General features: G+C 36.6%; 1 protein-coding gene across 1 annotated transcript in view; it reads right to left on the bottom strand.

Annotated features, from left to right (window-relative positions):
- Positions 1–14159, bottom strand: part of LOC145686279 (FRAS1-related extracellular matrix protein 1-like) — a gene marked incomplete at its 3' end in the record, with an annotated part of 157231 nt that overhangs the window by 30628 nt on the left and 112444 nt on the right. The window contains 2 exon segments of the mRNA XM_081759410.1: positions 4750–4850; positions 13148–13258. Coding sequence (XP_081615536.1) covers positions 4750–4850; positions 13148–13258 — 212 coding nt within the window.

Here is a 14159-nt window from a genome sequence, read left to right as displayed (position 1 = left end):
AAATAGAAAATAATATCCCAATAAAATAAAATAAATTACACCTCCTTTTGCGCAAGACGATGAACAATAGCCATAACATACTGCAACGCCAAAAAATTACAGACACCTAATTAATAACGTATAGCTATCCTCGAACTCAAATAATACTTCATGACTACTAGACGTGTCAAAAAGTCTACGAGAACTCGCAAGTGTTACGCAGGTAATTTAATACAAGCATATTCAATGTCTGTCCCTAAGTCAGTCGCATTTCATCGGTTGCACTTTGAGGATATTTGAATTTGAATTTAGCGTCCCTTTTAAAATAGCAAGGCTATGTGAAATGCAGACCTACAGTTTAACGTGGAATCCGAACCACATGAGCTCCCACTGGGAATTGAACATGGGTCTCCCGTGCCAAAGACCCATACACTAACTATATAACCACGAGAAGCTAGTCCTCCTGTACGCCATAAACCGTCTTATGCATGTTCTATCAGTTTTAACTCTGGCCACCGAGAGCACCTCAGATTCTGCCCAGTGTTCTTTGAATCAGAGTAGTGTCACCTTATGGAAGTCACAAAAATCACCACAGGGGAAAATATTGGAAAGAGATGCACTAAGTCCCAAGATGTTTGTGGATCTGTGTACATCGCACGAGTCAAGGTTTACTATCCCCTATTATTAAGAATCCCTATTACTATCACCAGAACACACTCACATACCATTACAGAGGCACCACACCCTATTGGCACATTGGCTTTATGCAGAGCTGTCCAACCCCTAAGGTAAGCGAACAATTTCCGCCTCCTACCTTCCTCTTCTATCCCTCACCTCAAATTTATAAGGTCTTATTTCAGTTCTATCTTTACATTTCAACTTCCTTAATATAATTGTAACTTGACTCTGGAGGACAAGCAAACGTTTATTATTCAAAATATTTTACTCAGGTTGCCGCAATCATTTATACGATACAAATTCAAAACGATTGAAAAAAAGTTTAACATTGTATCACTTTTAAGTGTGAATGTTAAAAATAACACTTATTTTTCTTGTCTCAACTGCTCTAAACTTGCCTCATATTCTCAAAAAGCTCAGTTATATATATATATATACAGGGGTTGAACAAAAAATCTAAAAACACTTCATACAGGACACGTAAGTTTGGCCCTCCAGTGTACAACACGTGTTGCGGTTGCCGATTGTTTTTTTGTTTTCAATGTGTCATGTGGACCTTCCTCTTCCGTCAGCACTAACCAGTTCATCTGTGAGTGTCGTGGTGTGAAAGTGGTGCGGTAAAATGGGCGACCTGACAAACTTCCAAAGAGGCATGATCGTTGGTGCCCGTCTGGTTGGAGCTTCAGTGGCAACAGTGGCGAACATTGTGGGGATATCGAAATGCACTGTGTCCAATGTCACGAGGGCATACACAACTCATGGACAAAGGACGTCTGCAAAGCACAACAGTGGTCGAAAAACAATCCTGTTAGATAGGGACCGGAGGGCATTAAAACGGATTGTAGCAGCTAAAAAGAAGACCACTGCAATGAAAATTACGTCTGAATTTAATTCCAGCCTACAGAACCCGGTTTCATCGAAAACAGTGCGACGGGAACTTCATAAAATGAAAATTCATGACAGGCCGCTATCGCCAAACCCCTGGTCCCAGCAGTAAATCCGAAGAGGCGTATCCAGTGGTGCAAGGACCACAAGGCAGCGGAAACACGTAATGTGAAACCTTTTAAAACTACGAGGCAAAAAAAAATCTTTAGTTTTACGTCCCACGGTTATGCCGGTTAGGCTAAAGGAGACGGTGATGATGAGAAATGAATGAAATGGTGGAATGAAGAAAGTGGGAGGAAACGGGAGAACCCCGAGAAAACCCACGAGCACGGTGTTTGTCCACCACAAAGTCCATACGGGAAACTGCGAGGCAACATGGAAGTTCACCTTAGGATTCTAGAGTCATTTTAAGATCTTGGGGCCACTTCTTGAACTCAGTTGATTGAAGTGAGACCTTGTTGCAAAATTCTCAACGAAGACAGAAATCTATAAATAAACAAGTTTCATATAGCTTTCACCGTATAACTTTTTGTCTCAATACTCCCTCTTTCTCCTTCTATTATAACCTGAAGAACTGAAAGAACCTATGCAATATAGTTAGTGATGAGCTTCACAGTTTCTACCCTTGCACTTCACTCAGTCTGACTCCGATTTTAGGGCCGTGGGAACAGCAATTTTTAGTTTTTGCCAACGCTGTAATGAACAAGCGAAGAAGATAGAGAGAGCTTCAATGGTTCAGAAACATCAACTGGTCATTTTTTGCTGCATGTATATTCACAAAGTTGAGTGAGTGAGTGTCACAGTTTACAAACATTGCCAGATTATTTTTCATCTTAAATCTTTGATTAATTTTCCAACAACATTGCCATAACACAATGACTTCGATCACGCTTCCAAATCCTTCTTCTTCATTTCAATAAAGCCAAGGAAAGCGTCACTAATGCGTACTAGTAATTTCTCAAATACAATTTCCATATACCTAACTACTTTTGGTATCTACTCTGGGTTTACCTGATTAGCAGCGGAGTTCTCATTAATCCATGATACTTACAAGTTAGCTTAGTTTCAGCAACTTCAGCATAACTGTGGATGTCATTAGTTGGATGAATTAGTTCTGAACACTAGTTTTTAAGTTCAAACAGTAGTTCTTTCAAAATGGAATCAAAAAGAGAAACCAATTTCAGTAAGGCTAAGAAATTACCAACGTTGTAGTCGTTGTGTCTATTTTCCTTTAAAACATATTGTTGTGCGATTGTTTGTGGGTGCAAAAGACTTTCCATACAAGCAACTTATTTCTGTCCTTAACGAGTATGGACAAATATATATATATATATATATATATATATATATATATATATTTCTGTTTTCTTGTCGAACTCCAAAAGTGCAATGCTATACTGTTTAATCATCGGCATCACACCTCTCGACTCCAAATAAGTAGCTTCGTGCTTGTCACTGTATACGATGACACCACTTTCACAACTGTTTGGCTCACTTGTAGAATCTTTCTACACCAGATTCGATTGACTTGACTTTAAGTTTTGTGACGCATTTGTAGCTGATCACCCTTCGTAATCCAACGTGATAGGTTGGTGTTCATCGGAGACTGGGTATGAAGAGCTTCTTGAAATTTTTGTTGCGGGTTCTTTGCCATAAGCTTCGAAAGAATTTACTGGACTTCTCATCTTCTTCTGCTTCTAATTTTCTTCTGCTTCTTATTCAGCCTCTTTCAGCCTGCAGCCCCATTTTCCTTCCTAAGATAGCTGCATTTCATTGTCTAACTATACAAACTTCAGAATTTAAAATTAAATTTTGTACAATTTCATAAACTTTACTCTTCAACGTTTTCTAAAGGTTAAAAAATTACAAAATATATACTTTTTAAAATACACTTTTTGTTTCTTTTTTCGAAATCGTTACAATAGACCGAGGTCTTTCATTCTTTATGCATATGGTTTTAATGATACGCTAACCCGCCAAACTCGAATATTTTAAAGTTCGTTTGTTTATCAGTTATTTTGGGTTTGGTTTGTTAATATAAGTAATTTGCAACGTGATTTCTTATATCAGCAATATAGTTTCTGAAAACAATGATGCCAACACAGAGACACATGTGCCGTGCTCCAGTCACCCACTGTTAGCTCTGAGTATTATCAAGACGGTTTCATAGGTGACAATTGGGAGGGACAAAAATGCTGCACTTTGTTGTACCGACACCGCTTCAGGAATAGGAATAACGTGTTAACTACATTTTAGATGAAAGTAGAAAGAAACAGAGATGAAAAGTAAAGTGAAGAAAGGAAAATGAAAGAAATAATAAAGAAAACAAGGTGCTTTCGAACGTCTCCCATCAGCCCAGTAAAACACAAGATCAGACAAATTTCTAAGCCAGCCACTGATGTCTGTTCAGGTATATGTACTCTTAATATTCTTCTAACTGTTGTCCATGAAAATTCTAGAGTAGTACAGATATTGCTTATAAAGGGACCCATCTGACACATATAGATTACCTACCTACAGTTAAACAGATCAAAATTCGCACCACCGCTCATTGCCGCTTAGGTACAATTGATGAGAGTTGTACCGATGCCGGAATGAATAAGGCATTTGCCTCACACAATTTACTTCATAGTTATGAGCTATCAACTGAATTGTGCTGCAGACTCTAATTTTATGGTACTCCTGTTAATATTTAATCTTTTTACTATGATGCTTTTCCAAAGGTAAGAGAACAATAAAAACGTAAGTAGATGAATTATATTAGTATTAGCAGCCTTCATATGACCTAAGTATAGTTCTATTTCGAATGTCTTCCGTTTGTTCATACAATGATAGACCCACTAATCCTGATGTAGCAAGTATAAATAAATATTCTTATTTTGGTTTTCCTTTGTCTCTAGTTTCGTTGCAAATATCAAACGTACATCTTGGCGAAATTTCGAAGAAAAAGGAGGTTATTATGTAAATTTTTTTGAAAATTCAGGAATAAAATGATTTATAAATAAACGAATTTACGAATTTTTGTTATATTCGTTTATCTTCATTTAAGTCAAAATATAAAATCATCCTCGTAGATAATTTAATGTATTGAAAATTTTTAAAAAATCACTATGAACAGATAGTTACATATAAACTGAAAAATTTGTTTCTTCGCAATTAATGTAAAATATAAACACTTTTATCATTAATGGTAATCTGTTTTCATACCTGTTGTCAGATCTGCTAAGTAGCCTTGAGAAGGTGGAACCAACACTTTGTAATATACGTCAGCTTTATTCTTTCCATCTACTTCTGTTCTCAGATTATGTCTGCAAAATCATTAAATAAAAATATATTAATATTTCAGCCTTCAACTCAACGGAATGATGCAGAAAACAAGAAAAATATGTGTGCAAAACACAAAAGTTCTATACAAATACATCTATTATTAATTTTTTATTAAAATACTCGCCTTTATATCTGGTGGGAAACCGCTCTCTAAAACGCAATCAATAGATGGATCGATGTCATGCATACGACGCCACAAACTCCGTATATGTTCAGAAAACAAGGTGGGATCTCAGTCAGTCACAAAGCATTGTGTTGTTGAACAGGACCGTGTGTAAGTGTAATATGGATAATACAGAACTCTGAGGGGTTTTCCTTTACGAGGTGAAACTGGAACATTCTACACATTACCACGGAAAACATCATCAATAGTGCATTTGGATCAGGAGTGCTGAGTGAACGCACCATGCGTCGCTGCTTCGTGAAATTCCGTGTCGGTAACACAGCAGTGAAAAACAGCCATGCAGGCACCGACCAACAACATGTCCTGATGAAGTTCAGGAACACCATGGAAGCGAACTGTCGGAAAAGTGATCACGTAATCATAGACGAGTTAAGTACACAACATACCACTGTCATTCTGTGGTTTTCTGCAATCGGCAAGAAGAAACAGTTTAGTTCACAGTGGCAAACAAGGATCGCCATTTACAGGTGTGCAATTCCCTTGAGTGTACGGAATAACTGAGATTTCCGGCATAGGATTGTAACTTCTGATGAAAATGGATTTGCTGTAACAATTATAAATAGTCCAGGACTGTTCCCAAAACTACCCTTTCACCCGCAGAATATTGCTATCATAGTATGGTGGTCTATGGAGGGGGTGTCTTTCTTCGCCGAGGCGAAACCATAATGTGGATTGTTACTATGCTGAACTCCATGAAATGAATAGAAACTTGTCCGCAAGCATCCAGCAATGGTCAACAGATGTGGTGTTCCTCATGTTGCATGTCCAAACGTCGCTTAACCTTTTATCACACTACTCTCCTGATATCTCTTCCACCGACTCTCATCTCTTTCAATCACTTCTTGACAGAAAACAACTACTCTGATGGACAGCAGATGCAACAACCGGTCAAGGACTTCTTCACATTGAAGACTTTGGATCTCGGGACGTCATGGAATTGAAATGAAATAAAATCTTTTAGTTTAACGTCCCACGATTACGCCCGTTAGACTAAGGGAGACGATTATTAAAGCCAACCGAATGATTACGGAATAACTGGTGGAATGAGAAAGTGGGAGAAAAGGGAGTACCTTGGGAAACTGACGAACACGATGTTGTCCACCACAAAATTACTTGGCCGGGGATCGAACCAGGGACTCCACATACCAGAGGTAAGCGTTCTACCACTGAGCCACCGTGTCCCTGTTTAGTGTAGAGATATTATCACGTGGCTGTACTTCCATTCCTACATAAAGCTGAAGTGTGTTATAAGGAAAAAAAATAACTATAGCACTTTCTAAGAAAACGAGAGAATGAGTTTGGAGTTCAAATGCGAAGTAAATAGCTTCACGAGGACAAAAGAACTTGTTCGTTAGTTCGCTTGAAGCCATAAGTAGATATTTTATAATTTTACTCACTCACTCTAAAAAAGGAGGTTTGTTTAGAAATTGCCGATATCTCGCTTAAAATAAATTATCAGATTGTTCTTTGGTCGGGAACAAAAGTTTCAGTCGTTCCTTGGCAATTTACTGAATTTTGCGATCCAGAAGACAGGAGTTATCGTGTTACCTTTTGCCTTGAATGGCTTTTCGAATTGCTGAAGCAAAGTATGATTTTCACTCATTTTGGTGTGCAACTCTTTCACCACTATTTGAGAATCGGGCTAAATAAATGTGGGAGTTTTTTCTAGCTTTTTACGAAACTCTGGAAAGCTTTCACTCTCTAATATTTGAATAATGAACGCATTAAATCTAATTGCATGAAGCGTTCTCAGTTTTAGGGAAGGCAGATGAGGCTCAAATTTTTCTTAGACCCTAAAAATTTGAAACACTAATGCGAAATGCTATATACTAAAATATTTCATTCTCCTTCGTTTTCTACCAGCTATACCGATATTTTCAAACTGAGCGTGAACTTCGGTAAAAAATTCTACTTATTCTTATATATTTTTTTCTTTCTTTTCTAGTTCTCTTCATGTAAAAACCGAAATGGTACCTTCAGTGTAGGATATGACAGCATCTGTTATTATTTCAAGCTCTGGACATGTTCCTCATTTGACAGATTTAGTGCGATGTGACAGAAAGACTGTCATAAAACTTAAGTATGGTAAATTAATATCTTTAAGCGTTCATAATCTTGCTTTAACAGACAAACAACTGGTGCTGAGCTTTTGTAAGCAGGAGACCTTTCATAAATAACACACTATACCCATACCAAGTTCCACAAGTTCTTGATAATCTACAAATTCATTTTACTTGTGTAGATACAAAATATTAGCAGAAGTGCCCGGCTTCGCACGGGAAAATTAGTATTTGTGCAATATATTTGAAAATACAGAACTGAGTAGAATAAAAACGAAGAGTACCTCTAACTGATAAAGTGAACTTCTCATCCAACAATCAATTCAGATATTGTACATATACGAGGAGCAGCTGATAAGTTCGCGGCCTGAGGTACTTAGCAATAATTCTTGTACTCATTAATGATAGCACTAATTGCTGCGTTCCTTGGAAGTATAAATATCACTTCATTTTGAATAATAACCTCAATATGCGGAAGAACAAATATCGTCATGTCAGCCGAATCCGAAAATTCTCGCAATTTTGAGCCATGATAAAATATCTCGTGAAGAAAAGAAAATAACCTGAAGAAATCTTCGAGGACATGTCGTCACGACCAAAAAGTTTTGGGCCTTCGTATACCATGATCAAAATATAAGCCAGCCTATTTTAACAAGAGCGAGAGAGCTGTGAAGATGACCCCACCTCCGAGCAAGTCCTGTGGCGATGATCACTGAAAAATAAATCGCATAACTCGAAAATTTAGTTTTGGCAGACTGAAGAATAAAATTGTGGCAGATAACGGAGGAGTTGCAGATTAGTAAAGAATGGGTGGGAGAAATTTTGCACGAACATTTAAAAATGAAAAAATTAGCGCGCACTGCGTACTGGAAATGCTCACGCCGACAAGCAATGACTGACGACTAGATAGTTGTAAGGATATTACGGAATTAGTCGGAAAGCCTTAATCGTAACTGTAGATAAGATTTGGATTAGCCAATATGATCCAGAGTCAAAACAGGACTCCATGCAGTGGATTAAAATAGGAGGAAGATCCCAAATTTTCTGGAACAGCAAAAGTGTTTTGCTAATTGGTTATCTCCCACAGGCGACTACGATGAATGATCAATATTACGCAAAGTTATTGGTTTAGGTTTGTGAGGCAGTCTTACAGGAGTGACGTGGGAAACTCCACCGCGGAGTACTGTTTGTGGAGGACAACGCGACGGTTTACACAGAGCGAGTTTCGAAGCAGACCTTAAAAGATATAGGTTTTACATAGATAACATACATAAACCATTCACTCTATAGCCCAAACCTGGCCCCAAGCGACTATTTTCTTTTTCCAATTTGATAAAGGAGTTACGAAGCCGGAGATTTGAAGATGAGAACGAAATCAAGGTGGATGTAGCAAGCAATTTTGAAAGCAAAGACAAAGCTTATTCCTTGGCGGTATTAAAGTACTGTATGCCCGATTGAGAAATGTATTTCACTCGAGGGAGATTATCTTGAGAAATATATATATATATATATATATATATATATATATATATATATATATATATATATATATATATATATATATATATATATATATATATATATATATATATCAATTGCAACTTTTTTTTATTTAATGCCTTAGGCCGCGAACTTCTCAGCCGTTAATACAAATCTGAGCAGCAGACATCAAAGAGTAAAGGGTTAGAAGGGTCTAAAACAAACATTATAACCTACAGAAAATTTTATTTGCAAGTTAGTCTCGAATTTCTACTATATAAAATGTTTATGTGTAGACTGACAAAGGCCTAGAAGTCAGAAATTGTACAGTGAAAGTGCAGTTACAATGGGAAATCAATATTTGAATCAGTACATATGAGAATCAATGACAAGTTATGCCTATTGGCAGTCAATATATAGATCAGGTAAGAGAGAATGAGTTTTGTAGCACTTGTCGTTCACCATAGAATCAAAACAGAAGTCATGCTGTGAAATCTAAAGTCAGGCGTCTTGTCCAAGTATCTAGCCCTGTAAAAAGCGAAACGAAACATGGTGCAGGAAATTGATACAGAGTGAACGACTGAAGCTGTAAAAACTTGTCACGGTGCTAGACATGTTTCTCTGACACTGAAATTATTGTATTAGTGGCGTATCTGATAATGACTTGTACAGAAAAAAAGGACATCTAGAAACTGGATTGAACCAGTACAACCAACAGGAGTGAGACGTTTCATCATCTTAACTGAATCTGGAACAGTCTAATGGGTGAGACTGCCATCCGTATTTGCTGACCACGAATAAAATAACAGAATTACTTCCGAACGATCAGCAAAAAGACTAGCCTACAGACAGTCGTTGTATCATAGAATCTGTTTTGTTCATATTTGGAGGATCGTTGGGTTTTGATCCTGGGAAAGATCAGGAGAATTCCCATACTAGTATATACATGGGTCTCATGATTTCTCCAGCCATTCAGTTAACAGGAAAGATTATATAAAAGCGTGTAGTTGCGCTAATGGATCTAACGGAAGTTCGGATATCAACTGTGCCATGACGACGAAGAGACAGATAAGAGTACAGTTCTTACTCAAAGTGGCTTTGGTCTGCATTCAACAGATTCTCTGGCTTCTGTTCTTCCTTCAACATCAGCTCACGAATCAACATTACGAAATCATCGGCCGCTTTTGCCAGGTCTGCCTCTTTTGATCTTCAATTTATGTTGACATGACGAGTTATGGGACAATTGATAATTCTATGACAACACCTGAATCGGAGAACCCAAGACTGAAGTTCAGGCGATTGTGTGGATCAATATTTTTTTTTTTTTTTTCGTTTCCAAGGCCACAAACGCAACGTGCGGTTATGAATTAAAGCGCATTTTTCCATCATTTTCTCAAATTTCTATAATACATCGCTTATTGCTTTAATCATTCGCTTTAATTCATTACGGACTTATGTAACATTTTCATTATTTTGTTCAACTTGAACTGGTTCATAACAGTCTTTTCTAGTTTCCTCTTTTTAAGGATCCTGTCACTTGAATCCGTAGTCCAGTACAGAAATGCCCTCTCTTTATATTCGTCCTCCAGAACAGTTCTTTTTCTCTTTGGGGGCGAAGTCTAGTCAGATCCGGATGAAGAAAAGAACCCCTCCTCCCTCCTTAGGATGCAAATCAAAAACTTCTATATAGTCTATGGTCTCTTCGGTATAATTACTTAGAAATATGTCAAGCTAACGGTGTGGATTTGTATGCCACATAAACATCCATTTTTATGTATAAGATAATTTAACAAATCACCCTATGAAAATCGGGGTAGCTTATTGTACGCAAAACGCTTATGTAATGTACATATTTGCTTTTATCACTGGTAGATGTGTTGTAACAAAACATCAGATAATTTGATACCTTGATCGGCAAAATATTATATTGTACTTCCACGATTTGAAGAGAAATATGCCCTGTTTCGACATGTGGTATTTTCAAGAAACGAACAAAAAATAACTATAGTTCCTTTTGTGTGAAGTATAAGTAAACATTCTATGTAGTAAAATGTGGAATTGATACATCTCTTTTCCCAAATAGGAATTGTTATAGTTCCTTCTTTCATCCACAATATAGTCTCTCATTGAAGCGTCCTATGAACAAGCGTAGCTCCTCTATACATTAAATAATGGCTTGAAAAATATATTTGAGATGGATCAGTGCTATAGCAATATTTGTTTATCAAGTATTCATTTATTTAAAAAAAGAAAATATTCAAAACAGACTCCATAAATATAGAGAAAATGTTTCGAATGTGGTTGCCGTAATCGAAGTTTACCCAAGGTTGTATAATTGGGTATTGGGAGAATGGAAAGATATCAGCGCATCATCAGTGCTATGTAACGTGTACACTTACTAACTGTTAACAGGATATAGTGCAGATTAAACGGGGCAGAAAGCCATGATAAAAAAGGGATAGATACAGACAAACATCACGCTTGACATCTGTGGTTGTGCAGAGTATAAAGAACTAGTCATCCAAATCTGCAATGACTTTGAAGCCAAGTTCACAGTTCAGCATGAATCATCCAGCGGTATTTGAATAGTGCGATAATGTACCAACGCGTCGCAAAACTATGACAGTTTTGTAACCACCTTTAATTTTCCGATAAAAACCTATTTTGTGAATTCGTCGATAGTGGGTATGAAGCAATCGAGAGACCACGATTCACAATTCCATCATCTTACGTTGAAATGCAGCAGCGTGTCATGATGTGGGTTGCAATTTTGAAAAGAAGATACAATAATCTCCCTTTTTATGATGGGTACACCAATTCTACGAAACATATCAGGATTTGCAAAATGCATTACTATCTTCTTTGAAACAGGTGAACTGTCGTGAGGCATTATGTCATACAACAAAGCTTATCTGCTGAAAGAAGCAAAATATCATTCACACTTCGCCGTGGTCCAGACAATCCCCGTAAATGAATCTTATAAAAAATGTCTGACACCTCCTATAACTGAAATTCCACAAACAGCCATAAACAATAGTTACTTGAGGCACTCTATGATTAATTGCACCACTTATCATACGTGATCATCGATGATTTACTGGATGCAATGCCATGTAGGGCTAAAGAAGTTTACAAGCTGTCAAAGAGAACTCCACAAAGTACTAATTCCGTTATCAGGAACATTTTCTTCTGTTGTTTAGTATGTAGCAATAGTCACAAGACTAATTTTCGGGTGTCTACTTCCTTATGTCAGGGTAATGCGTCAGAAAAAAAAAAAATCTTAAAAAATAAAAAAATAAAAGGAGGATTTAAAATGTTATCTAGTGTACATTTGAGAACTGATCTCCCAATATCTTGAAGACTACAACAATTTATTTAACCTCCCGTGATTATGCTCCGCGGCTAACGGGGACAGTATTGATGATAATGAACGAAATATTGTAATGAAGAAACTAGAAACAGAAGAACACGGAAAAGCCTACGCGTCAGTATTTGTCCATCACCCAACTTGGTGATAGCTGGGATCGACCCAGGGAACGTTCGCACCACAGCTAAGCATTCTACCATTGAGGCATCGCGGATCCATGGAACTTTTTGAGTGTGAGTGTCTTTTCACACTTCTGAGCTAATGAAGGCCCACTGCACGACTCTGAAAACATTCCTTCTCTTACTTCTTTTTCTCGGGAAATAAGCACAGTAGGGATTTTCCTGTGAGGATGGCTGTACAGAATATTAAAGGATCGATACTTTAGTCAGTTAGTTACGAAAATGGAGTGGTACATATGTTCTGATTTAGTAAAGTAGAATTCGTTCACTATGGGGTTAAATTTATATAAGAGAATAATGTTAGGCCCGTAAAGAAAATGTAATTAGTTTACAGAAGTAAATTTAGGGATACGAGTCTGACGGGTCGTGTCGTTTTTTCCCCCGTCCTTAATTCCGTAGTTTTTCACCAAGAAGCAACACGCTGTGTCATTTTCTCAACAAACGAAATAGATACATTTTCTAATGAAATAATAATCATTATTGCATTAATTATTGCTATGAATAAGAACCGGTTAAGTTACGGTTTTAAGTTACACTACTACATTAAAATATAAATAATACAAAATAAACTTAATCTATTACCATCAAACTATGTAAACTGAAATCACTACCACGTTGTTGTAATATAAATCGCTGCGTGAGCACTGTTATAAAAGAACGTAAATAATCTAATACTACATATCAATACTTGTTGCGCCTAACAGATCTATTATTGTGATCTTGTACATTGTGACTTTTGCCCAGCATCAAATAAATTAGTTATTCCAAAGTGAATTAACTGAAGTTTAATGTACCTTTTCAGCATTTAAGTAATGTGGTAATGACAATCCATGGACAGTACTTTGCTTTTATAGATTTTCAATTTTAAGTTCCATGACAAAGTGTTCCGACGGTAAGTGTTTCTGTACCGAATAGTAATACTATTTCTCGAAATCGAAATATTTTTAATTTCTTTACTGACTTACTTCTTGACTACAAATAAAGTTCGTAAATTATATTATCATCTTACCTTCTAATAACAAATCCTTGTCTCCATTTTTGCAAAAATTCCAGCTCTTCTGGACTGCTCATCAAAACATGAATATTAGTTTCTCGATGAGGAATAACATTAATATTGAACCTATAAGAAAAAAGGAAAAAAGAAACTAATATCATCATATGAAAACAAATTTCGTGACAGAAGCTCTCTAGCTTCAAATATGATAACGTATACTTAATCCTAGCAGTACGCTCAAATGCTATAACGTCCGCATGGGATCAAAAGTGACTCCATCTACTTTTTTTAAAAAACTAACGTTTGTTTGTTTATTTGGCTCATTGGCCTCTACTTCCATAATACTTTTAAATAATAATAAGGATAAACTTACATACTATAATACAACTTTTAATATTTATAATACAACTTTATTTAATACAACTTTTGATATAATGATATTTTACAAAATACAGAATATTAAAACAGATCCTATAAGTTTAGTAACAATATTAAAAGAAAGAAAGAAACAATTGTCCATTTGTGTGTATTGTCTTCGTCCTAAGTTCTACACTTTTGTCATTTGGCCCTCCTTTTTTTTAAACATAAATTGTTTTATTTTTCTGTACAATCTCACAACTCTTGCTCATTCTCCTCATAGTCATTGCTTTTACTACATTTTTCAAGCGTGCACTACACACAAATCCTGAACACTTCATTGTCAGCATTGCAACAACAGATGCTGCATCTCTTGCGTTTCTTATTTTCTTCGGGGACTGATCCGGATTTTTCAATGTTTACTAAATCTGCAAAATCAACAGCCATTACTGCAACAGTGACTGATATCCCTTGTCTCTGTGAAATTTCCTGCCCTCATTTTACTTCACTACATGTCTAACTGCCTTGCAATAAATTACGTATGCATCAAAGCTGTCATATCAAGTAGGACACAGAAAATGGCAAAAGGCTATTGTCGACCACATCTTTTCGCAGAACAATCGCTCAAAAATATAAACACTCTATTTTGTGGAAGTAGAAGAGAACTTGA

Source organism: Thermobia domestica, chromosome 5 (assembly GCF_964235325.1).
Source record: "Thermobia domestica chromosome 5, izTheDome1.hap1.1, whole genome shotgun sequence".
Taxonomy (NCBI): Eukaryota; Metazoa; Arthropoda; class Insecta; order Zygentoma; family Lepismatidae; genus Thermobia; species Thermobia domestica.
This window is presented reverse-complemented; position numbering and strand designations above follow the sequence as displayed.